Source organism: Mauremys mutica, chromosome 7, assembly GCF_020497125.1.
Source record: "Mauremys mutica isolate MM-2020 ecotype Southern chromosome 7, ASM2049712v1, whole genome shotgun sequence".
Taxonomy (NCBI): Eukaryota; Metazoa; Chordata; order Testudines; family Geoemydidae; genus Mauremys; species Mauremys mutica.
This window is the reverse complement of record NC_059078.1, coordinates 124,338,314-124,365,244: the sequence shown is the minus strand read 5'-3', so window position 1 is coordinate 124,365,244 and position 26,931 is coordinate 124,338,314. Positions and strand designations below refer to the sequence as shown.

The 26,931-nt window shown below is 43.9% G+C and overlaps 1 protein-coding gene across 6 annotated transcripts in view; it reads right to left on the bottom strand.

The window, feature by feature from the left end:
- SH3PXD2A (SH3 and PX domains 2A) overlaps positions 1–26,931 on the bottom strand; it is a 124,881-nt gene that overhangs the window by 10,939 nt on the left and 87,011 nt on the right. For 4 of the 6 annotated variants that reach the window (XM_045023497.1, XM_045023500.1, XM_045023498.1 and 1 more), the window contains 3 exons: positions 26,769–26,882; positions 20,554–20,637; positions 5,714–5,831 (listed from right to left, as the gene is read on the bottom strand). In XM_045023497.1, the coding sequence (XP_044879432.1) occupies positions 5,714–5,831; positions 20,554–20,637; positions 26,769–26,882 (316 nt within the window). The remainder of the gene's footprint in view (positions 1–5,713; positions 5,832–20,553; positions 20,638–26,768; positions 26,883–26,931) is intronic. The other 2 variants (XM_045023501.1, XM_045023499.1) reach the window with 1 other exon arrangement.

The following is a 26,931-nucleotide window of genomic DNA, read 5'->3' as shown; positions in this document are numbered from 1 at the left end:
TTAGTCACCTCACAGTCTACTCAGCTAGCAAGGAACAATGAACTATTTTAACAGAAGAGTTACCTCTTGCTTCAAGGAAAAGTGGTCTCTCCAGATAAGAGAGAAGCTTACTCCTGAGGCATAAGGGAAAATTTAGTAGTAGGTTGGCTGCGTGCAGCTTTTACACGAAATGGGATAAAAAGACGGTTTTAAGCATGGAAGTGCTGAATACCCACCAGGTTGATGAAAATTCTGTATATACGATCTCTTCTTTCTTCCAAATTGCATCTCTCATGCCAATAATGCAAAGGACAAGTTATTGCAATTAAGGGTGACATTCACCCCAATGCAGAGGCCTTTATTGACCTTGTGCATTCCCTCTGTATTGGGTATATTTCACTCCCATTTTCTTTATATCCCTGATCCTATGTGAAGCATTTTACAGAATGCCTCCTATCTGCAGCAGGTGTGAACCATGGCCTGTCTTTGTGCCATTGTGAAGGGGGAGCAACTATTTGATTAGAAAAAAATTCAAGCTCAAAACCTAATTTAAAAAAAAATAGTAAGTCTGGGACTATTTGAAGGAGGATTTTTTTTTAATTGAACATAGACCAAATACAAAATATGGTCCAGGAGCATAAAGCTGAACGCTCAGACTTTCCCAGGCTGAAGTTTGTCATTCTTCCACAGCTGGCCTTTTGGGAAAGTGGTTTTTCTAACTCCTGCTATTACTGACACTTCATCAGCGATTCCAGATTACAATCAGGCTCCAGGGAGGAATACATGGATAACTCTGATTTCCCTAGTGAAACCCCAACTTGCTCCAGAGTAACTCAGTGAAACCCCGCTCTCTTTAATCTCCCAAGTACCTGGGGCAGATGCTTAAACGGTAAGTGGGGATGCAGGCACCGTTTAATTCCTGGTGCTCAGGAAATTTGCAGGAAATAAAATGTTAAAATGGCAGGGCTCTGAGGCTTCTCTAACAAAAATGGAGACTCACTAGAAAGCAAAAGAAGCAACTGGTAAAATACAAGGATAGTCAAGTAATTCTTCACATAAGTGAGCTTTGACATGAAGAGTCAGATTAGCTGTGAGGTTTCTTTTAGGGTATTCGACTTACTATGTTCTGATTTACTGAGTCAAAATACTGACTGGTGTCATCAGGAGTCCTGAGCAGGGATCAAGTGGAGAATGTGTCTTTAAATAAGGATGGTATCTAAAAAGCTTTACTTGGCACACCCATTACAAAAGCCAGTATTTATAACATTTAACCCAAGTCTTAGCAGCCTAACCATAACCGCTGTAGAGGAAGGAAAAGAGGGGGAATCTCCCATGTTTAAATCCCCCAGCCAGCTTAATCCAAGGGTTCAGAAGACCTGGTTTTGCAAGGGATTGAACCTCAAAAGAGCAAAGTCAAACAAAAGGACTGGTCTCCATATCTGTGACCCTGAGTCTTTGCAAGTGACCCAATTACTGCTATTCGCTGCAGTATGTCTAAACAGAGTGGCAATGATCACATCCACCTTGCAACAGATACACAATCCGGCTTCTGAATCTTCTCTATACAGAAGTGAGACTCTACGGCTATGCAATCCAGTCCCCGCTTTCTAACACTTCACCATGCAGCAATTATGGTCCTTCACTAGGGCCACAGTCAACTACAGCGCGCAGTTTGGAAACTATCATTGATTTTTGACACTGTGCTCCCTGAAGCAACCAGTATTAGAAAACCATACCAGGGATTCTTAGAAGTCTGCAGACTCAACCCAGAGGTACTGGAAACCTTTTTATATGTCAACTGAATACAGCAGGGTTTGGACACACCACGAGGATTCCCATAAAGAGAAAACGGGAATTCAAGATTTGCCATGTGCCAAATTTTGGTGAGTTTTCTCCCTCCCTGCTTTCTCCCCATCACCATCCAGGCCCTGAATAAGAGTAATCCCACTTTATGCCAAGGAGGACTAGAGGCAGCTCTCTTTGGAGCATCTCTCAGCTGGTCTCAGCATGAAAGGAGTGTCTCAAACACTATCCAGGAACCTGCTAAGGTCTCTTGTAAATAGCAAGATGTGGTTACGAGCAACCCTCTCCTCACACTCTCTAGTACAGGGGTTCTCAACCTCCCCCCCCGAGTCACTGCTCCCCCCCTGCCCCAACATGCTATAAAAACTCCACGGCCCATTTGTGCCACAATAACCGGTTTTCTTCATATAAAAGCCAGGGCCGGCATTAGGGGGTAGCAAGCAGGGCAATTGTCTGAGGCCCCCATGCCACAGGAGCCCCCGCGAAGCTACTTTGCTCAGGCTTCGGCCCTGGGTGTTGGGGCTTCAGCTTACTGCCCTGGGCCCTAGCGAGTCTAACACTGGCCCTGCTTGGCAGACCCCCTGAAACCTGCTCATGGCCCCCCAGAGGGCTCCGGACCCCTGGCTGAGAACCACTGCTCTAGCACACTTTGATTTGAAATAGCCCTGAACTGGAACCCCAAGACCAAAATTGACAGGCACTGGAAAAATCCATATCCAGGGCAAAAAACTTTCTGGCTTCGGCCTGTCTTCATAATGAATCTGAACAGTATGGATTTGGATCTGAATTCCATGACTTGGGCCCCTCTCTACTCCTCCCCATAAGTGTTTTGAACAGAAAGCCCCTGAGTAGGGTTACTGTGATCATACTCTTCCCCCACCCTCCTCAATCCTCTGTTATTTTGAAGTTTTCAAAATATCTGAAGTTCCTGTTCTTTGTTGACTATGTATTGTGCTTACTTGGGAATTATGTCAAGCTATACAGCACATGATCTGATTTCAGACATAGAACTCACATTACAAAATCAAATAAGAGTATGCACGGGATAGCTCTAAGTCCATACAGGACTACAAGAGTTGACGTTTTTCAGATCAGAAAGGTAGCACTAATGGATAGACTGCGCTGGTTTGTTCATTTTTCTATCTATTTTAGTTGTTTGGATTGCAAAACGCAATCCATTTGGCTCAGACAGCTTCTTGTGATACACCGTTTCAATCTATGGCTAGTCACTGGTTAAGCCACACAAAGCTACTGACCACCTAGCTATCGACTGCAATACTGTCTCCCCATTGGATCTACTTGTTATGTCGCATTAGCGTAACCTCACTAGTAGCAATATGTAACCGTCACTATCAGGACAGCAAAAAACCCCAAAGTACTTAGTCCAAGTGGTACATATATTTCCCGCCCGGCATTGGAACAGTATTCAGTAGTTCCAGCTGAAGATCTCAAAGTGTTTATACTTCATTAGGGAAACACTCGTTCTCCCTATTTCACAGATAAGGAAACCGAGGAACAGAGATTAAGGTCATAGCCAAAGTCATGTAGGAAGATCCAGGAATAAAATCCAGATCACTTGACTCTCATGGTATGTCTATAATGCAGTCAGGAGGTGTGACGGCAGCACCTATAGATGTACGCGAGCTAGCTTTTCTCCCTGGAAGCATTGCCTACCTGTGCTGCAATGGCACCTCCCAACTGTAGGCATCAGGACCGGCTCAAGGCACCAGCAAACCAAGCACGTGCTTGGGGCAGCACAATTCTAGAGGCAGCACTTGTGCTCTCGGAGGTTACTTTATTTTTTTATTTTTTTGCTTGGGGTGGCAAAAAACCTAGAGCCGGCCCTGGTAGGCATACCCTCAGCCCTGCGCCTTCACTTACATTTGCTACTTGTACCAGGCATTTCAAAACTTATCTTATTTTCCTTCCAACAGCGCTTCACTTTACAGCACAGCAAACTCCCTCTCTCACAAGAGGTCTAAAATTCATAGTAGTCCAGGAAATCAAGGGCACGCCAACAAAAAACCTGATCAGCAACTTGTAGGTCAAAAGAAAGTGACAACCCTTATCTGTCAGCATCAGAAGAGCTCCAACACCTTCCAGATGGTAACTGATAAAGCAGCATCTAAATAATTGACTGTAACTTCAGCTATTAAGCATGTAATATGATCATGCAGGCAAGTGACACTGATCCACGGCTGAACTCAATAAAGCGGTAATGAAGATTCCAGCTCAGAGTCTTCAACACACACAAGTCTAAGTGCCTCTCAAGTCACAACATGAAACAGGGCAAAGAGAGGAGAAGAAATACAAGTGTTTCAATGCAACAGGGATGAAAATACAATTATAGGGTTACAGGATTAGGGGCATTGATTTGGCTTCACAGAGTAAAAAACCCTTTTTTGTTTTAATATTACATGAAGAAAGAGATTCAAGCTATAGGAATGTTTAAAAAAAAAATCAAAAGTGCCTCTGTGTGTCTGAGCACTGGTTCCCTTAACATCTGCTTTCCAGCTTCAGAGCACTGGAATTACTCCAGAGGGAAGCAAACTGGGGGGGGGGGGGGGGAGAGACAGGAAATGAGGATCAGCACAGGGCCAGGAATTTTGGGAAATTATATATTTAAGGTGGAGCTTGTTAACATCTTTAAGGTCGACCCGATTAAAAATAAAACTCCAACAACTTGCTAAACTTTAATACACTTATTCTGTTCCCATATTATCCAAAGGAACAGATGAAATGGCAACCGGATTCATACGGACTTCCCCCTCCCTAGCCTTTCCCTCCAAAATATGGAGCGTTTCAATTTAAATACCCAAACATTTGGACTGAGGTATTGCTGAATACTAGGGAGGCACTGTTCAAAGCAGCTCTACAAGTATTCTTAAAGGCCTTTAAAACATTTTAAAATCAATGTACAATGTTGGTGAAGGCTTTCAGTTTAACAGTCCTGGACAATGAAGTCCTCTTCAGCCACAGAATGGGTACAGTATCAGGTCGTGGCAGGGAAAGCTTTGCAATGCGGCTCCAATTAGTGTTTCTCCTGGAAAGGGAACTTTGGTCCTTGGCCTTTGATAGAAACAAGACACTAGTTTGGCATTAACTGTGGTGGTATTTTGTAATGTGGCTACTAAGACCCACCAAATAATTTCAAATTCAGAAATGCTCTGAATCCAAATTGGATCTGCATAACTACAAGGGGAGACAGATTACAAAATCTGGATCATACTGAGCATCCTCAATCCTCACTGAGTCAAGAGCATATAAAACCTTCCAGGATTGGGTTTCTGATCCAAAAAAAGTGCAATTAAACCCACTGAAAGATGTTAGCTTGGGCCTAAAGACATTTCTGCTGTAAAAGTTTAGGTAGAGTAACAAGGGGTCTCCTCTTTTTGTCAGAGTTAAGTGCACCCACTTAACTTTACACAAAAACAACAAGACAAATTTAAGCACAAAACAGATCCACCAAGCTGCTTGCAGCACTGTTATTTATAAAGATGAAAAGACACCTACAACATTTAACCAGGAGACTAGTTCTAGTTAACAAGACTAGTTTGGAAATAAATCAAAGATTTTTATAATAATGTTTCCCAACAAGATTGCATGCGTTGTTCTTCAGTCTTCAACTTTGGATTCAAGTCCTGTGAATGATTAGGGGGGGGGGGGGAGAGAGAGAGAGGGAGACTTTCTACCAAAGTATTGCAGGTCTACAGACTTCACAGTCCATGTTACGTTCCTACAATCAATACCAAATATTGTTTATTGGTCTTCTGTAACTTTCTCTTCCATTTCTGCCTAGTATGCATTCTGGATAATAATGCAGGTTTTCTTCTTTAGACAGAACCATGCAGGATGCGGATGTGAAGCTAATTATCAGAAGGCCCAAAGATCATAAATGCTGTAATAAATCTGCCTGCAGGAAGCTTTTTACCTTATGTACCACCATCCTTCCAGGTTCTTTTGGATGACCTCCACGGTGACCCCTTTTTCAAACCCAATCTCATCCTTCCCTTGGCTGGTGTACGGTTGGATTGTGACATATTTCTCTTCTGGCAGAGGGAGAAAAAGAGACAAACATCAGTTAGGGGTAGAATTAGTCCAGCTGTTTTTCTGTTCTGCTGCTTGTGCAGGAGTTACATGGAACCATTGCAAAGGTGGAGCCCTACTCAGCGGCCCACTGATTAGGCATGCTTATGGCATGACAGATCATTAGTTCCTTGATACGGCCCGGCTGCTGACAAATCACAATGCGCCTCCATGCCAGTAACTACGGTCTCAGAGAGGCCTCCCTCAAGTGAAGGAGGCAGCAAGAGTAGGATGTCAAGCTGGTCTTAGTTTGCACACAGTCACTTGATGGAATCAGCCTGGCTGCCAAAGCAGCCAAGCGTCACTGAGGGAGCTAGAGCCTGCATATGGATGTATTGAGTATTGGTATTACAGAAACTCGAGCACTGGATGCTGAGAGCAACCCGCACACCTGCCCAACTCAGAGGGACTGGCCCATCTGTTCTCCTCACCCCTCTGGAAACAACGTGGCTCCACAGGGATAATCACGACATGGATGTGTGGTTTTTTTTTTTTTTTTTTTTTAAGCGCAAGCAGAGTAAAGCTGTTGTACTTTATTACATAGCACCTCCAAGTGCCTCACAAAATGTTCATCAAGCCTCACACGTATGGGAAGTGGGTATGTGTCGTCAACAGAGAAGGGCCAGAGACAAACCCTTGACCCCAAACACCTACACGCTTTTGGAAGTGTGGCGCAGACTGGAACGTGGCATCTCCAATTACTGCCCCATTCTACACGTGGGAAAATGGAAGCACTAGACTGGAGCCCAAAGTCATACAGTGAGTGGCAGAGCCAAGAATAGAAACCAAAAAAACCCTTCATTCTCAGTCCCTAGCTGTACCCACCACAGCATGCTGTCACCTTCAGGACACTGAATGCACAGTATTTTCATCAGCCTCATGACTCAGCATTTTTGTAAGTTAGTCTCAAAGCCAAAAAAAAAAAATTAACCTTTTTCCTATCGCCAGGGACTCTTGCTGAGCATTGGCAGGGATAGGAAATGGTGCCCAAGCATCATGCTGAACCCAGGATAGGATGGGGGTAACCGCATGTTTAGTAGCTACTCCTGTGAATGACTGAAGAGGAGAATAGCTAGGCTCTAAGGGTATGTCTACACAGCGGCTAGACACCTACAACTGGCCCACTGCCAGCTGACTCAGATTCATGGGACTGTTTCACTGTGGTGTCGACTTCTGAGGGCAGCGGAAGCCCAGGCTCTAGGACCCTGAGGGGTGGGATGGTCCCAGAGCTCAGGCTCCAACCCAAGCCCAGAAGTTTACACAACAGTGAAACAGCCCAATGAGTCAGCTAGCACAGGCCAACCGTGGGTATCTAGGCGCTGTGTAGACACACTCTAAGGGTGTTCCACTCAGTCCTCCTAACGTGTTCAAATGGTGGCCACTCCATTGGAAGGTTAGAAATGGAAAAATGAGTAGGGGTCTCTCTGAAGGAGAGAGGGCAAGAAACTAAGTGAATCCAGAGTTCCTGTTCATCGCACAAATGGCAAATGAAAGGAGTGGCAGGGAGAGGGAGTCAATAGAGACACCTCCATCCGTTTAGTTTTGCAACTTAATTATATTTTGTTGCTGAGTGAAATAAGGAAAATGTAAGGGCAACATTTTTTTTTTTTAACCGAGACAAAGAAATACCTCAGAAAGAATAATGTTGGCAGGACATTTGATGGCTGCAGAGAAACTGCATCTTTAAAGACAACCTTCCTCGCCTGGGTCCTTCTGATTCCAATGTATTGAACTCTCAAAACCTTCACTTCCTCAAGAAAAAACAAAAACAAAACAAAAAAAAACTTCTGCTCCCAGGGAAGCTGCTTTAGTAATTTATTATGGTAACTCCTACTAAGTGACTTCTAAAGTGTCATTCCTAAATAGCACGGTCAGTATATTGTACTCTACCTGAACAATAACTGGGCTTTAGATTGAGCCTCACTGCTGCGGTTGCAGCTAATCAATCCATCCAAGAATCAAATCATGGGATGGAGAGAGAGTTTTCCCCGGATGGGTGTCTGGTCTGTGGAAGGGCTTTGGTTACATAGAGAGGCAAGTTTCAAAAAGCTATACTGCAGAATGAGTGGGTTTAACTAGCTCATTTTTGATCTTGGAAGACCAGAGCACTAAGTAGAGATGCAGATGATTTCTAGGTGATTAGAACTTGCCTGGAATATATGGTGAAGGCAGGAGGCCAAGCAACTTCAGGCACCTGAACCACTGAACATCATCCCAGAAATATATTGCCTAGGGTATCTTTCCATCATTCTCCTATTAAAGTTGCAGCAAAAGAGCTAAACCATGTGTTTACTGGAGATTATAATCATAGGAAGGCTGACATCACCACTAGCCAGTCAAAGCTCCACTTTGTGCATCTCTCCCATGTCGTAAAGCTCCATTATGCTAGAGACTACCAGACCACACTCTTGCCACAAGAGTTAGGACAAAAATGTCTGTTTATTTTATTCCCCCTACATGTAAACAGCATGTAGCTGGAGACAATCTTTTTATTTAACTAGCTCTCCATTCTGGGTGTCCCTGCCTTGATTCCTCTTTGTGGTCAGAAGAGTGACTCCTTGGAAGTTCTACCCATTATCTTCTGCAGAAGACAAGGAGAAGTGGTCAGATGAGAGGTGTTCCTACACAAGCACTTGCGGATACTCCAACTCCCTGATCCAAAGGAACTTGCTGATCGACTGCTTTAAGCAGCAATGACCAAATATCACATCAGCCTTTCCAGTGCTGCCAAACCTAGCCATCCACATGAAAATGCAAACCAGGGACGATGGTACTTTGCCATCAGACCGTCATAGCACTTTACCCACCTTAAATCTCCATGTCTCACCAGGTGAGGCATCATTTTCTGGTAGGGAAATGGCAAAAGAAAAAGGGTAACAGTCCCAACACCACTACTAAAATACCCATGTTTAAACATGATTATATCCTACCTGGGTTACAGCCATGGCTCCACTTTGCCTAGGACTGTGACTACACTACTTTTCACCATTGCCCTCACAGGTGCAATGACACTGGTGGGAGCTCTAGTACAGACAAGGCTTCAGGTGGTGCCCAGTATTTTAACCATCACATTGTCTAACCCCCTCTTAGCGTGGGGGTGATAATGCTGGCGGTGTCTTGTCTACACTAGGACTCCCACTGTTGCTACTGCCAGCGGAGCAGGGAAATCTTAGAGAAAAGTCTTAGTGTAGGCAAGGCCCACGTGTACAGAACAAGGTCCCATATTAGAAGCTTAGCCTATGAGACTCCAGTATCAAAACATTCCCCTAACACAGCCATAAAACTCTTCCCTTCCTTTCAAGCAGGCAAAATGAAGCCCTGTTAGAGCACAAAGTGGCCATCACTGTGTTTCTTTGTACTGTAGACCAGGCCTAACTGACTTGCCCAAGTTACTGCAGCAGAACTGAGAATAAAACCCAGGCCTACCAACTCCCCGCTTCTGTGCTCACAGCCACGCACCCTGCTTTCCCTTCCTAAAATTCAGTGAAAATAACCCTTGCTTGGACCTCCCCCCACCACACACACAAAAATTGAAGCTTTCCAGTCCCAAAAAACTCTGGTGAACATTATCCCTCCACATCCATTAGTCTTCTATTTTTATGTCCCTTTGAATTGAGTTCTGGCCTCTGGCCCATACCAGAAACTGAAGTCCTGAAAGGCCACAAGAAGGGTAGTCCACATGGCGTCTCTGGGCCCAGCCTTTCAAGAGGTTTGGGTGGTTCAGCTAAGACTCAGGTGCTCATCAGAGCTGAACATGTGCAATTTTGCTGATTACAAGTTCTACCACCCACATTTTCAGCCTCATTACTTTGGCTTAGGTCATAATTTGAAGAAAAAGATTCTTCAGGACATTACCCCCCCACCCCCCAAACCCATAGGTAAATGCCAAGGGGGAAAAAAATTAACGAGGAAAGTGTTTGAAAAGGAAGAAAGAAGAAAAGTGCTCTCACGAGGCAGCATGTTGCAAAGGAGTTCAAAATCCATTTCGAAATTAAGGTTCCTATGATGTATGTTTAGCAGCTCTATTTTTAAGCCTACAGTTCAAAACCAGGAAGCCATCATTAAAGTTTCCCCTTGCAGAGTGCTTTCTCAGCACGAATTACAATCATGTCCAAGGTTGCACACATTTGGTTTCTGTCAGCGGTGAAGGGGCGACCATAAACACACAGACATGAGGTTTTTAACCTCAACTGCACTCTTGAAGTATGGGCTCACTTATAACCCAAAAGTCGTTCTGGTTTGCTTCTCCTAAGACTAACTTGAGGAGGAGGAGGAAATGATGTATTTTAAAAAAATAAAAATAAATCAATTGATTCACATGGACACATTGTCATTTAGGAGACTGATCAGTGAGGCATCCAGTATTCCAAGCTACTGATCAAAATGCTTAAGCTATTGGGCATTTAATGATTGAGGCACGACGTTACCGGAAAGACAAACACAGATAACCCATTCTATAGAAGAACAAGCAGAAACAACCTTCTGTACCTTCTGGAATTCCATCACAGTTCTGGACTGTTATTTCATTCATTTGGAAACTACAATTTTAGGCAACAGCATAAACCCGTAGGACAGCAAACCACACACCGATCCTCCCACAAGTCTCTGGTGCTTAGATTTTCATCTCCAAGTTGTGGCAATCCCCAGACTCTCTGGTGCAGTGTTTCTCAAATGTGGCTACTACAGCCACATGCGGCCATTGGGGGGGGGGGGGGGTTGCCTACAGAGAGCCCCCTGGGCAGAGTTGGGGGAGGGGGCAAAACGGCAGCCCCTCCCTGCAGCACCCACAGGCTCCAGGAGAAGGCTTCGCCCCCCGCCCCATCTTTCACTGCAGAACTCCAGGGGTGGGCTTCAGCTCCCTCACCCCTTGACTTCAGGGACTCCAGCAGTGTGCGCTGCGCTTCAGGGCCCCTCAACCTTCCCCCGACTCCAGCCATGGGGCTCCAGCTTTGGGCTTCAGCAGGGCTGGCCTTTCTGCGCACAGTGGTCAAGAGGTAGGGAGCAGGGTGAGCGGGGAGGGGCAAGGGGTACCAAAATACAATTGTACATTGAGTCTAAAAAAAACCCTACATAAATAAACGACAATGTTTTGGACAGGTGTGTGTGCATATTTTTGTTTTTCCTAAAGTTAATTAAATAGTTTAGAAAATTTGTCAGAGCGGCCACATGCAAGGGTTTGCGGCCACACAGAGACTCCCTGCTCTAGTGCATCAAGATTTGATCACTATGGGCATGTCTACACTGCAATGTAAGCCCAGGGTTAGTAGAACTTGAGTTAGCAGATGTTAAGCGTTGATGGCTAGAATGCTGTTGCCTCAGAAACGCTGTTCTGTGCTTCTTGGAGCTCCAAGGTTATCAATATTAGCAGATAGTGCCGCATGTTAATTCAGCAGACCTTGATGTTACACATAAAGGAAGACTCTCCTGCAAGGTTCAGTGACAAAAAGTAACTTGTACAGTTTTATTGTCCTCAAAGCACAGTTGTAGTGCTCTGGCTCCGTGGTTACAGGTACGCTAAACACATGAGTGACCAGTAGCAAGGAGAGGCTCAGTCATCAGACGGAGTTTCTGCTGTCCCCCAGGCCACACAAAGAGATTGAGGCAGGGTAGCACAACGTTTATAGACTGAGACAAACAACTGGGAAACAACTTACATATTCCCGTACGTATTTCAAGACATCTGTTTGTTACACTTCCCCTGGTTCCTGATATTGCAGACAAACCATCTTTATCCATCTGATCTTGTACTGGATTGGGGTGTATCTGTACTAGCCTTCTGAAATATATTTAGTAAATATCTGGTGTGTTATTTTGCCAAGGCCAGGTCGACTCTGGTTCACAGCCTTTGGTTCAGGCCTCAGGTCCTGCACCAGGCCTGCTCTCTCTACTGCATTCCTCTGCTTTTTGTCTTTTTATGGGGAGGATGTTTACCCATCATCCCAGAAAAAGCATAATGTATGAACTGAAAATGACTCAGTGGGCTAAATACTGTTTCTTGCTCATTTTGCTTTACCCTGCATACATTCATGCCCTCAGTGGCCAATGTTCTGAACATTGTTTTGCACATTTTGTGGACAGTTTCCTTTTTCCAATTGTTTTTAAGTCTCCTATTGTGGGCCTGGGAATGTTCGCTCCAGGACTTTAGTTGAAAGGTGTAGGTTTAGAGTTGTTCTGAAATACTGGGATAGGTATTATTAAAGGAGTAAAACAGGAATTTGCAATAGTGACATTCCACATAAACCCTTCATATATAAATTTATGTAATTTATTAGTACACGGTACTGTCCATTCATATTAAAGGTTGCCATGATCTGGTAAGTTTTGCTGGGCAGGAGACAGGAGCTACTAACTATTCTATTGGATCGGCCTGCATTATTGTTGCCACACACTGGAGTTGTGATATCAAACACATTCCCGGCATAACAAGCTGTATGCAGTACTTTTTAGGTTTGCACTGCTTTATGATACACTAGTAGTTGATATAGATTGAGTAGGTTATCTAAAAAAACAAAAACCAATGGACAGAAACCAATTGACAGCAATATTTGATAAAGATTCAATATTGGTAATTTGTCACTGAACAAAATTGTTTTGAATAAGACGTGCCTTAATTAGGGTGCAGTGTCACTGTCCCCAAATTATGACTGTTAACAGGAAATTTTTCTGTACAAATGGGAAGTTACATACAGCAGCGCTACTCTCACTTGGTCAAACTAACACGGGGGGGGATGAATACAGAAAACCTTCTCCTTGTATATACACATTACTCATCTCATCCGGACAGTCAAGTTTGGTGGCGTCAGGTTTTCCCACACTGCACCACAAACAAAGGTCTAGAGTGGCCAAATTTTGGGAGGGTGCTAGGAAGTCTGGGATATGGGTGGTTGGACTGAGGCCCACATAATGCAGCAGATGCTGGAGCCTGAGATTGGGACACAGAGTTCAACAATTCCTAATCTGGGGTTACAAATGAGTGTAGATGGTCAAGCACTAGGTTAGCAAACCCAAGTCTGCTGCAGTAGAGAGCTTGGAGCACTGGGGCAGGTGCAAAACTGAGGCCTGAACCATCTTCCCCCCTCAGCTCCATGCCTTTTTCATGCTGTCCCCTGCATCTGGAACAGCCTCTCTCCTCCAGGGTGCCAAGCAACATGGCACTTTTCCCAATGCCTCCAGAACAAAACATTTACTGCTCACCCTCTACCCTGCACTCACGCTTCACCAAACATTAATTTAGTTCCCAGGACAACAAACTACTCTTTTCAATTTGAAGAATAATCTCTTAGTACTAACAAGATGTATGCCTGACACAGCTGTTGAGCCATGTTCTTCTTAAGCTGCATCCATTCCTTTGTCTTCACTATAAGCTGTTTGAGGCCAGAGCTTTGTGTCTAAAGTGCCATGTACTATTTAAACAATTCCTCTCATGCCTGCAAGGTGAGCAACTCGCTTTCATATTCATAGATCCACAAATTGAATCCATGGCAGACCTAGAATTGGAACGCATGAGTTCCTGGCTCCAAGTTCTAAACTCCTACTGTAGCTCCAGAGTTTTAAGAACCAAGTCAGGGAATAATATCCTTTACGTAACTGATGTCTCTCTATGCATCACTGTCATACTGTGACCTGATCCTCACTTGAAATGCTGGAAACAGGAGAGGGGTTGGTTTGGGAATTATCCAATTAAGATTTCAAAGAAAAATGCAAAGGCTCAAATCCTGCATCTTCCAAACCACAGAAGAATTCTTTTAAAATAAATACTTTCCCCTCAGTCAGCAGTCTAACTCTCTCTCCCTACCCCCGCGCCGCCTCTTTGTCAGACCTACTTCTGGAAAAACTCTCTCCTTTCCAGAAGGCAACATTCATTCAAAACGGACTTTTGTGCTGATTATTTTTGATTTTTTTTTTGGCCTAACTGCTCCACAATTATCAACAATGCTGCTAATCTGGAGAACAGCCTCCACTCTGCTTTTCCTTTTGATTAAGTCTATTCACAGAACGACTAAAAAAATCCCAACACACAAAACTGGGGAAATAACGAGTTTTCTTTTAAATTCTGAACTACTGCACATGCTATTTCCTCAATAGGCAAAGGGGCAATAATATTTGACTATTTTCCTTGGATCCCCAGTGAGAAAACAAGAAACTGAGGCCAAAATACTGAAATCGCACTGTGCAGATCTGACTTTTAGTGGCTCAAAGCATCCTTATGCAGTGGGCCAGAGAGGCTACATGAAAACAGGAAGGGATCAGCCAGGCTTTAAGGCAACTCAGGGATACGTGAACATGCAAAGTGTTTGTTTGTACTTATTTACACATGTAGTGAGGCGGCGTGGCCTCCCTCTGAGCCAGAGGGGAAGGGACCACTCTGTGCCCAGCTGGGCAGAGGCAGGAAGTATAGAGGCAGGACCTCCTGCTCAGCTGGGAAGGAGCTGCAGGCCCTGCAACTGAACTGGGTGGCACCCTGCTCCCAGAGACCGGAGAGGAGCTGCCGAAATTGCCGGCGGCCAAATACCCCGAGGAGACAGAGGGCTCTCGGACATCGGAGCAACTTCCCGGATTGTGGTAGGAAGTAGCCCAGGGAAACCAGACTTTAGTTTGCTTTTGCTGTCCGTGGTCAGATCGGCGTGTTGTGGCTGGATCTTCACTGATCCACTAGCGGAGCCCTCTGCCATTGTAAAGCCCTGGGCTGGGATCAGGTGGAGTAGGGTGTACCTGGGTCTCTCTACCCCCTGCAGCTCCCCACCCCTGAGGGGGATGGGATGGGACGGGACACCTACCTACCTTAGGCCAAGAGGCCTCTGTTTGTCTGCCATTTGCCTGAGCCAGGCGAAAGGCTGCATATTGCTCTGCCCTGTCTAGGAGGCCCTGGACCTCAGCCCGCAGTCTTTGATACACTAACTCCCACTGGCAACTGGGCAGACTCCCCAGTGACCCAATGAGGCAGAGTGGCCTCCCTCCGAGCCAGAGCAGGAGGGACAACTGCCAAACAACTCAATACTTTAAAATTGCAGACCACCATACAGAACATTAGCAAATCAATCCTCGCAACCTGCCTGCAATAAAAATCTACGGCCACCTGGAGGTGTTACAGTGAGTCGGTATGGTACACACGCCTACTAGAGAAATAAAGGGAGAACCTGTTAACTTCTCAACATAGGGCCTGTGTTACACAGTGGAGTTGTCCTGATTCCATATGGGAAGGGAAAGTGGTGCAAACGCACACTAGCCAGTTCCTTAAAGTATTATCCCCCTCTAACAGGCCTAGAAAGAGAGCAGTTAATGGACTTCCCCGAAACCGCAGCCAGAGTCAGTGAGACCCAGGATTAAAGTCACAAGAAGTCCAAGCTCTGAACTCATTTCAACAGACCATATTGCCTCTTTTCCTCAGCTTCTTGCTTTTTCACCAGACCCCTAAATTCCTTCCTTCTCCAAAGTGTCTCCAAGATTTAAACTCCTTTACTGAACAGCTTGACTAGTACAGCTACTCTCGAACCACGGCCTATAGGATTAAGCTCCAAGAACAAAGCAGACTAGGGTTCGGAAGGGACAGGCATTGGAGAAGATCTCTTCCATACACATAAGTGGTTCTCAAACATCTTTGATTTGCTTAATTAAAAAACCCAGAATTTAAAAACATGCGTGTGTACACACACACCATGGGAGCACAATACAGAGCCTGCTCAAATGAGAAGTAAACAGGAAACAGTCAGAGCAATTTTGCATTCACAAATCAGGTTCATTCTGGGGAAGGTTAGCCACATACGGTGATCACCACTAGCATGGAGTAGTTCTGTTACAAAAAAAACCACATTCAACCAAGTTAGATTCAGGATTAAATTGTGGTTCACTGACAATTCTGTGCACAAAGCTGATAAGCAATAACTAGCCCACGGTCAAATGTGAGCTGTAGAAGAACTGAGGTAGGCGGATTTTCACAGTTAACATACACTGAATTGCCACTGCAGAAACTGCTTCTCGTGAAGTCACCCTGTAAGCAGTTCCTAATCTGTACCCTACATAAACAACTTGGATGTTAGATGGGGTGGGATCTGAGTTACTACAGAGAATTCTTTCCTGGGTGCTGGCTCATGAGTCTTGCCCACATGCTCAGGGTTTAACTGATCACCATATTTGGGGTCGGGAAGGAATTTTCCTCCAGGGCAGATTGGCAGAGGCCCTGGAGGTTTTTCGCCTTCCTCTGCAGCATGGGGTACGGGTCACTTGCTGGAGGATTCCCTGCACCTTGAAGTCTTTAAACCACGATTTGAGGACTTCAATAGCTCAGACATAGGTTAGGGGTTTGTTACAGGAGTGGGTGGGTGAGATTCTGTGGCCTGCGTTGTGCAGGAGGTCAGACTAGATGATCATAATGGTCCCTTCTGACCTTAAGCCTATGAATCTATGAACTATTCTACTCTGGCCTCAGGAAGTGTGCCCCCTCTAGTAGGAGGCAGGATGAACATGCATCATTTGCCAACAGATTGTCCTTTTAAGTCAGAAACTGTAGAAGACTATGAAAGACATTTTTCTCCTCACATCCCCCTATTTTTGATATTGCGCCTTCTCGTTTTATTTTTTTTTTTAAGCTTTCTAGCTATGAAGTGTAAGTCTCACAATGTAAAGTATAAGCTCTGCAGCTGTGCAAAGCACATTACCTAACAGATTACATTAAGCCTGAGCACATCACACACAGTATTTCCACCAACTGTTTTACAAAGAAAGGTCCAGCAAGAAATGCTGGTGCTCTCTGCAAGAGCAGATTACAGCTGTCATCTTTGCAGATGTCTTGGGCTTAGTGAAACAGGTGCTGCAAGATATTTAAGTCATTTACTGTCTTTGATCTTTATTAATGGATCCAGAAACTTCATTAGCAGTCCTCTGGGATATTAAACTTCCTCAACTTGATTCAAAATAGGCATAAGAAACTGGTCATATATTTACCTCGGGGTATTTCCCTTAGTACTGGAGGGTCCTTTGTAAGAAAGCTAGATCCTTCTTTAAGAGTTCATCTCTTCCTGCTATTTCTATCTACTGAAGCATAACTGCTCTTATCACCACAGCATCTGAAAATCATACAAGTTATTTGTATCGTAGTGGCAGCCACAGCATGCCAGGTACTGGCCACACATACCTGCTCTGAATGGCAGAGGCTCCATCTCTTGAACTAAAAGGAGAATCGTTTAGCTCTTTGCAATAGCGGGCTTATGACACAAGGCTAAGTAATTCTGACCCCATTCAGCAGAGACCAGAAGAACACATACAAGCTACCCAGTGAATTATGATTGTAGGGAACAATCCTGAACTGATTGGAAGCAAGTTTATACTAGAATTAACTCAAAAATGCTACATTTTCCTTAACTTGTGGCAAAGAGGGACCAAGTAAAATATATAAAATGTAACTGTCTGCAAATCAGACCTTTATGAGGCCCTATAAAAGCAACAGGTCGAGATAACAGATGTGAACTGCTGACTTTCTCCTTCAGCTGTTTGATCTGAAACTACATTAGCTAGGTCAACAGTACTAGCAGAGCTTGCGACAATCCTTAGACCCCCACCCAGAAGAGGGCAGAAGCCATTACAGCGCCTTCTTCAAAATATTTTTGCCTTCTGAGTCTAAACAATGGCCAAAGGTTTCAAAAAACTAATAGTGATTTTTGGGTGGACAATTTGTGACCCTTTCAATGGGGCCTCATTGTCACAAAGTGCTAAGCACCCAACCTCTGAAAGTCAAACCCCTTTTCAGGTGTATCAAGTTAGACACTCAGAAGCTGGAGCATCCAAAAGTCACTAGTCACTTTTGAAAAACCTTGGCCTTTAGAGACAGTCTCCAAATTCAAATCCAGATTCTAGTTTCTAAACGAGTACTTGTTATAGGTTGGGCCGGTAGGACAGCCTATTTAAGTTTGCCCAACACTTCCCCTTACAATACCCTGTTTTCAGTTGCTTATTACTTTGCCAAATCTTTTTGGCTGAAATTTTCCACACCAGTGGGGTCTCAGGCTGATTTCTTTTTAAAAATATCAGCTAAAATGGTCCAGCTGTTTCCCAGAACAAGGCTAGAGAAAAAAAACACATTGTTTGGCTTATGTTAACAAATTCTGGTGACCTTTTCTTTGAATACAGCTAGCTCCTCAGTGCCCTGGTGCAGAGACAAGGAATTTGGAGGGGGTGTGGCTTTTGTGTCAGGTGTGTGTCTTTAGCTGTCCCTGTGAAAATCCACCCAGGTTTTGCCAAATTAAAAGCCTTTGAAAAATTGCCGTTTGCACATGCTCAGCAGAGACACACTTTTCAAGCTAAATTCCCGGGAAACTATAGGTGCACTGAGCATGCGGCAGCCCCGGGCTGAGCTAAATTTTCCCTGCAATTGCAGCACTAGCCTGGTGCAGGCTGTGCTGGGTCCAGATCTGGGCATCTCAGCTCAGAGCAGAGAGACAGTCTCTCCTGGGTTCTCAATGAGGAAGCCGCCAGATCCAAATGCAGAGGGGACAAGAGCTGGACACGGGGAAGGAGGCAGGGGGAAGAGATTAGGACAAGAAGCTGGAGAGACTGGGAGTGGAGGCTAGCAGGGAGGGGAAGAGGGAAACCAGGAGTTGGGGGGAGACTGGGATTGAGAGTTGGGGAATGGGGGCTGAGGGGGAAATGAGGAAGAGAGACACTGGCTAGACCAGGACAAGGAGCAAGGGCAAGGAGATTGCGACTGGAAACCAGTAGGAGCCAGGGAAAAGCTGGGCAAGGAGACTAGGATTTGAAAACTGACATTAGCTAGGGAAGGAGCCTATGAGTGGGATGAGGAACCTTGAGTGGCGAAAAGACAGGACAGGGCCAGGTTGGAGGGGATAGGGAAGAGAGGGTCAAGCCTGGTGGGAACAGGCCCCCTTGTGCATATGCGTTATGTGATCATATAAATTAAAGTATCAGAGGGGTAGCCGTGTTAGTCTGGTTCTGTAGAAGCAGCAAAGAATCCTGTGGCACCTTATAGACTAACAGACGTTTTGCAGCATGAGCTTTCGTGGGTGAATACCCACTTCTTCGGATGCAAGTCATCCGAAGAAGTGGGTATTCACCCACGAAAGCTCATGCTGCAAAACGTCTGTTAGTCTATAAGGTGCCACAGGATTCTTTGCTGCTTTTACAGATCCAAACTAACACGGCTACCCCTCTGATATTTGGAAATTGCTGTTATTCATGGGAATTCAAGTTTCTTGGTCAGAGAGAGTGTCACTCTAGAACTATCTAATAACGGCTATGTACGTTCAAACTGAAAAAACCCTCCCATTCTCTGCAGCACAGAAATAAGTGCTTTGGTTTCGGCATCTTCATGTCTAGTATGTGCACTTATATTCTTCAGAGGCTTTTCATTGGCTCAGGGACCCCTCTGTTGGGCAAGGAACAAGATCTGGTCTTCTCATGGCATTTTTGGCTCCTAGATGGTGGAGCTGTTATGAAAACAAAATGTACGGTATTTGCTTTTGGGAACCACTGAGGAGGCCAAAATAATACAACAATCTGTAACCAACCACACAGATTTGGTGACAACTGGGGTTTCCTTCCCTGTATACAGAAACATCCATGTTGCAGTGGAATCTAAATTCACAAGTTTTGCTTTCCGTCTCCTCACCCACTAGCACCTTTAAGAGCATTCATTTATTTTTAATGAAGATAGGATTTACTTGTGCATAGGTCTGGCTCCATTCCCTTGCAAAGGTCTCCTCTAAGCAAAGAGCAATAATAGAGGAAAGTCACTTTAATTCCTTCCATCCCCCAAATGCATTGGGTTGACACCAAGAACCTGCTGAGTCAGGACTATCCTACAGAGATGTAAATCTTTTAATCCACAATTCTGGTTATTTCATCAGTGTCTCGTGGTTCAAGTTCTTTGGAAAAATCCAATCATAATGTCAATGTTAGCATTATGTTAAAAAAAATCTTCAGATAGTGGGAAGGCCAGTAAATACCATTCCAATCTTTATCTAAATCTTTCCCTAAAAAGGGAAGGCTGAATCCTTGAGACCAAGTTCTCTTTTCCAATATTTTTTTTTGGGAACCTCTACAGAAATGGGTGTTTGAGACTGAAACCACAAGGAGCAAAAACACCAAAAGGAGGACCATCTTTGTGGCATTACTGGTCTGACTGGAAACATCAAAAATATTGCCAGAAAGCTATACATTCTCTAGAGGTCTCAATTTTCTGGATGAAGTCTGAGGATGCATTCAGGTGCTCATCCAAACCCAATCTCTGATGCTTTTGCAGTTCACGCATCCCTGTGTTTCCAGATTTTTCTCCATTTTTCTGATAAGGATCTGTAAAAGTATCACTTGTTTATTTGCTTAAACATAGGAAAGAGAGAGTAGAAATGTGCCTGAAGCAAACACCAGATCGGACTGCTCTCAGATTGGGTGGGGAGTCAGATTCCAGGGCCAAGTTTTACTGTTGACTCATCTCTGAATGGGTTGAACCAAACTTTGACTCCAGATACCCTCAAAATCAATACTTTGTGATGTCTGAAATCTACATCTGAATTTTGCAGCTCAGGCCTAAGTCTATCACCAAGTAAACAAGATTGGGTCAACCAAAGACATGCCAATCATTCCCTTTTGGCCTGCTACATGGCAGGAGATGAGGAGCAGCAGCAGCAGCTCAGCTTTTGTGCTTTTAAGGGGACTATGCCACAGGAAGCTATTCACCTCGACTCTGCTGCCTGTTGACTATCCCGCCCAGCGTCCATCGCCGGTCCAGGCGTCTCAGGTGAGCCTTGCGTCGCTTAGAAACTAGTTTGGAACATGGATGGAAACATAAAAAAAAGAAAAGAAAAATGATGGAGGGGTGGGGAATAAAAACATAATTATGAGAACTGGTCTTGTTAGCAAGAACTGATTAAGTGGAATGCAAAACACTCTTGGGTTTTAGTTTATACAATACAGGAGACAAGTTAACTTCTTGAGGCCCAGGAACATACAGCAACAGAACTGTCATTGCATTTACTAGGAGTCTCTGCTATTGGCTTTTAAAACAAATTAGAATTTTAGTTTTTACACCCTGGATTAGATAACGCGTGTCTAGGACTTTGAAACTCTGAAGAGCTATTATTGCTGTTTCCTCTACTCAGATGCAAGATCTTTGGGGCCTCGATCTTGTCCAGGGCTGTGATACTGTAGATATTTTAAAGTAAGTATTTATATGACCTGTAGAAAGCTATTACCGTATATACTCGATCGTAAGCCAGTTCGTGTATAAGCCGAACCCCCAAGATGGATAAGTAAAAATGGAAAAACGCTTTTTATAACTCATTCATAAGCTGACCCTATAATTCAGGGATCAGCAAACTTTGGCTCCCGGGCCATCAGGATAAGCCGCTGGGGAGCCGAGATGGTTTGTTTACCTTGAGGGGAGGTAAACCTAAGTAAACAAAAAAAAAAAGGTGTCCCGGTGAGCCAGCTGCTTACCCTGACTGGCCGGGACAGCAACTGGTGGGGAATTTTTATTTATTTATTTATTGGGGGGTGGGGTGGGGTGGAGAAGAAGCTTGGAGTCAGGAGAGTAACCCCCTGTGACCACCCCGCACATGACCCCACCCCTAGGCCGGGACCCCCACACTCCTCCCACCTTATCTGGGGAGGATGTCTCTGACCTGGCTGGAGCTGCAGCCTGCTCCAGTGGGCCAGACTGGGCGAAGCGGCGGCAGCATGTTCCAGCGGGCCGGGCCGGGCGGCACAGCCGCAGTGTGTTCTGTGGGGCAGGGCCAGGTAGCGTGGATGCAGCCGGCCAGCCCCGGAGCTGCAGCTGCTTTGGAGGCTGGGGGGAGAGCAGCGTGGCCAGAAGCGGAGAGACTCTGGCCCTGCCTCTTCCCTTCTGGCTGTGCTGCCTCTCCCTGCTCCCTCTGTTGGGGGCAGGGGTTGTGTCCCACCTCTCCCTCTCTGTACCCGTTCATAAGCCGACCCCCTTTTCTGGTGCTTCCCTTTTTTACTAAAAAAATTTGGCTTATGAACGAGTATATACGGTAAGTCGTACTATGCTCTTCATTGTAGTACCTGAGCACTAACATGCTATCACTAGTATACGGGGTTTTTGGTTTTTTTTTTTGAGAAAATGCGTTTTCTACTACAAACTGATTTTTTAAACATATATTTTGCCTGTACAAAGGTTTTTTTAACAAAACCCCACACAAATCAGGAAGCTTTCCTAAATATTGACTAGAAACGGATAGTTAAAATTAAACTGAAATGGAAATCTCTGAACATTCCCATATTTTGGGGAAAGTTCAGCTCCCAATCCACACTCCTTGGGTCAGGCCCATCAATTTATTTTTAGAGCCTCAGTTTTCTACCATTAAAATAATAATCTTTAACTCTCTTAAATTTCAAGGGTTCAAGAAGTGAACATGACAGAGTTAAATTATTGTTACTGAGTGTGAAACTAATTCTTATGCTTTAAAATTATAACGAAGAAAAAAAAGACACTTGTGAAAACGGTATTGTTAAAAATAGCTGTGCACAGAGGATACTTCTTGATTGAAATGCCAGAAAACACAGTTTACCAGGTCACATACATGGGACAGTCCTTTAGTTCACTCTCTTGCTCATGTATTGTGATTTTAATATAGTAACCACTGAACTGGGAAGGCAAGACAAAGGCAATGACATACCCTTTGTCTTTCACATAAAGGCTTCCATACTAGTTTCGGCATTATAAAAAGGCATTCATTGCTGCTTTAAAGAAGGTATGTGAGGTATATTCTATATTCCTTCTTCCAAAACATTAAGCTTCAAGAAGCAGCAAAGAATCCTGTGGCACCTTATAGACTAACAGATGTTTTGCAGCATGAGCTTTCGTGGGTGAATACCCATTTCTTCGGATGCAAGTAGCTTCAAAACAGCTACTGTAATTAAGTGCAAACTACAACAGTATGGATTTACTGGTGTTGGGTCAAGTTTTTAAAAGGTGCCTTAAATGACTTAGGAGCCTCAATGACAGTGAATTTCAACGGGACTTCTGAATTATTGATATTTTTACCTAGTATCCAGTAATGCCTACGTTCGGTCAGTCTGGGGACATCCTGTATCAGTAACCAAAACAGAGCATGGTTCTCCATGACCATGCTGTAGAGGGGATCAAAATGGGGAGAATGACAGAAAACGGAAGAGAAGAGTGATTTGCTCGTGGAAAGCACAGAGATATTAAAAAGGAATAAATAAATAATTAGTAACCTAAGTTTTCAAACAAGCATCTTCATGCCTTCTCCCATGCTGCCCCTCACACTTGGAGGAGCTCCTTGTAAGCTACTGCACAGATACCTCATGAGCTTGCTTAAAACTTTCCTTTTCCATGATACCAACAAAAAAAAAAAACTTAACAGTGAGGCTGCTGGTCTGACGAGTACACAGCCTGTCATGTTGACCAATATCGTCTCATTGTTTTCTGTACTCTGCCTTCTGTCTGTATCCATCTGTTGTCTCTTGTCTTAAATTATAAGCTTGAGACAGAAATCGTCTTTTTGTTCTGTGCCGGCACAGTACCTAGCAGAATATACACCACTAGAGTTCCTAGGTGCTACGGTAATATAATTATTACTACTAATAATCAATATCACCCTGAACAGAACTATCCAGAGAGGGTGCGCTTATACCACTCCTGTTGGCTTCAGTGGGAGTTTGAGTGCTCAGGGAAGAAGTGGCAGGAAATACAGGTCATTGCATATTCTTGGAATCCTTCGTTCTGGGGCTTTGGCTCCTCTAAGTAATCAGAGGTTTTTCCCACTCCTGTCAGAAGCCAAGTTACTTTCAGCTGGAATCAAAGTGTTCTAAACCAGAGGGTTTTACGTGAGAAGGGTGGGAGGGACTCAACGGTCCGAACAGGAGAAGGAACTTTTTTTTTAAAAAAAAAGTGTGAGTTGCAGTTTATAGTCCACAAAGTTTTGGCCAAAAACCTAAATTCTGTGACAGGAAAAGGCTTACTTGAACTCTCTTGGGCTTCTGAACAAGGGATTTACAACTCAGGTCCTAGACAGGAGACTAGCGGTCTTCACACCTTGCTCTTAATGTCATTCCCCCCCCCCCCCCCGACCAGTTTAATTTGGTAAGATTCTCCAATCTACATTTCCTTACATAAGGCTTTCATTTTGCTGTAATTATGCTAAAGGATGGAATACCAGAGTACTGCAGGAGGTAAAGTGGTGGTTGGATTACAGTCAAGATAGAGCAGAATTAAAAACTAAACCAAGAGTAAACAGAGTAGGGCAGTGTTAGAAAGCATTGATCAGAAAGAGAAACAGAGAACTTAAAGGTGTGGGGGAAAAGAACACACTCAAGTTACAGTTTTCATTTATCCAGATACAAACCGAGGGATTGCTCAGACACTCTACCAGAGAAAGAAAGAAATCAAAGAGCTCTATGGACATGCCAGCGAACACAAGAAACTCCCTATTGTTCTATCTAATCCAGCATTCCTGTCAGCAACAGTGGTCCACAGCAGATGCTACATGGAAAGGTATAAAAACCTTTCCACATAATGGAGATATATTCCTGTCCTTTCATGACAATCCTTTTATATCCTGGACCTTGAAGGCCCATACTAGCTCTGAACAGCCCTAAGCTCTGATGAAGTTTGGTTCCAGTGCTGAATTTTGTTCACTATAGCTAGGGTAACTGCTGATGTTACTCATCAATATAAGCATCTAATCACTTAAGAAAAGTCTTCCTAAAATATTGGTTTCAATAATATCCTGTGGCTGTAAGTTCCACAGGTTTATCATCTGTTACATAAACAGACTTATTTTGATCTCTTTTTAGAATGTTTTTCTTACATTTCAGGAGAGAAAGACAAAGCTCTGAGAATCACAAAGCTCTGAGAATCAAACTCATTTGCTCTAACTCCAGTTGGAACACTGGCTCTCCCAAACCCCTTAACCTTTCTATATTCTTACTTTATCATCCCTAAACGTGTTGTGTCTCAATTTCATTGGCGGTCCCCTTTTTTGTGTATTATGAAAAAGGGTAAATGGAAGAGACTGCTTTATCTCCTCTATCATTCCTTACTTCATAAGCCCCTAGCATATGCCCTCCTCTTGGTCTCTTAACTAAAGCATACAAAACTTTTTACTTTCCCCTATGCTTCTAATAATCATCATCATGCAGCCATTCTATTATGAGGCAAGGTAAAGAATGGCCTCGATACATAAGAAATAGGAGGAAAATAAAGAACAGAAGTAGTCTGATTATGTGGTTATGACATAAAAGGAAAGAATTATTAAAAATGTAGAGAAAAGGAGAGCTGGGGCACATCAAAGCAACAGCAGAGATAACGTAATATTATTTGTCATGGGAATTGAAGCGAGACCGAAAAGGCAAAGAACAACATCTCGAATTTCAGCAGATCCAATTCTGGAAGAGGGCAGAGTGTGTTGAGCATAACTGAGGAGAGCAATACAAAGAAGTGAGGGTAGAAAGGGGAAAATACAGGAACCGTTCAAAGAAAGTTCTGTGCCTCAGGGTTACATGTGCCATCTGGCAACAACTCCGTGAAAAGTAATTTAAACAAGGTAATATGGATGAACAAGGACATGTAGAAATTAATCAAGGGTATGAAAGGCTTAAGCAACTACGAGGTCTGAAACATCTAATGTGTCCTAGGAGACAAGGAAACAGGGGAGATTTCAGAAGAGACAGACATGAAATGTGTGAACACAATTTCAGTGAAAGCAGCTAGCTCTTCTTTTTTAAAACATTGTGCTGTTTCTGCTGAAGAGAACACATCACACCAGTCTGGTTCATTGACTGACTGTCCACTTTTACGCCCAATTCCAGGTCGTAGCCTCTGTCTATGAACCCTTAATGGCCTGGGATATGGCTTGCTTAGACCAAGGAACGTTGTTACAGGGCCATGGAAGATTGGGATAAACGAGAGTTGTCACTCTTGGGGCACAGTATAAAGAATCCATTGTGTGTGTTTGTTCCTAATAGAGTGGCAGTCACCCCAAAGCATGTTCAGATAGGAGGTTCACAGACAGGAATGAGAGCTACACTTCCGTTTTGTTTGTACGTGGACATTTACATAAAGGGCACCCAGGTACTACAGTGATGGATTCTTTAGAATTGAGTAAATCATAAAACAGTGTCCTTTGTACACAGTTACTGCATGAATATTCCATTAAGTAGGAGGACACAGGTGTAATCATACTATCCCATTTTAGAGCTTGATTCAAGTATTCCTAGCCAAAACGATGCAGCTAGAATACATGTAAGCCTACTTCTTACCATGACAAGTGACTCTTCGGCTTTAGTGGAGTGAGACAGTTCTCTAACATGATTTACCCTTCCACCTACAGCCACAAACAATGAAATCTAATTCTAATGGCAATTTTAAAAAAATGTAACAGATGTGCTGAACTGCTGTAGAGAGAGAAAAAGTTACCAAAAGTGAGGAGCAGAATTCACTCTTCCTCCTGTTGAGCATCTCTAATAAATATTAGAATTATCTTCAGGAGACTCTTCTCCTCAAACACAGACACTCACTGATCTTGATAGAAATTCTTCACTGTACAATTTGTCTCCCACAATGGCAGAACGTGGATATCCAAGATATGCAAGGACACAGATTGCTCAGACTGAAGGTCTTGAGTGTCATTTGCTACCATTAACAAATGGCACTCTGCTTTTGAATCCCCTGGTGCACTCAGCTAGCCCAATAGGAAGAAATTCAGGCCTGATACTCAAGTCTGATCTCTTCCATGGCAGTCAATTTGCTGTTACTAGATAGCAAAAGTGACCAGTGAACTGGCTTAAGAATCACACTCATGCAGTCACCGCAGTCGGTCGTTGATAACTTGTTTTCAAAAAAAGGGATCTGATTTCTGAAATCAAGAGGACTAATTGAAAGATTCCCCTAGATACCAAAGAATTCATACCTTCCCCAGCTTTGGATGTGTTAATTTCTGAATCATCTCTAGTGCCATTTTGGGATTCCAGGTATGTGGCAGGGACCCAGCCCTGTTCCTCTGCTGTGCTCACAAACCACCAACCTGCAAGAGAGAAAGAGAAGTCATCAGGATTGGAAGGAATAGCCCCCTA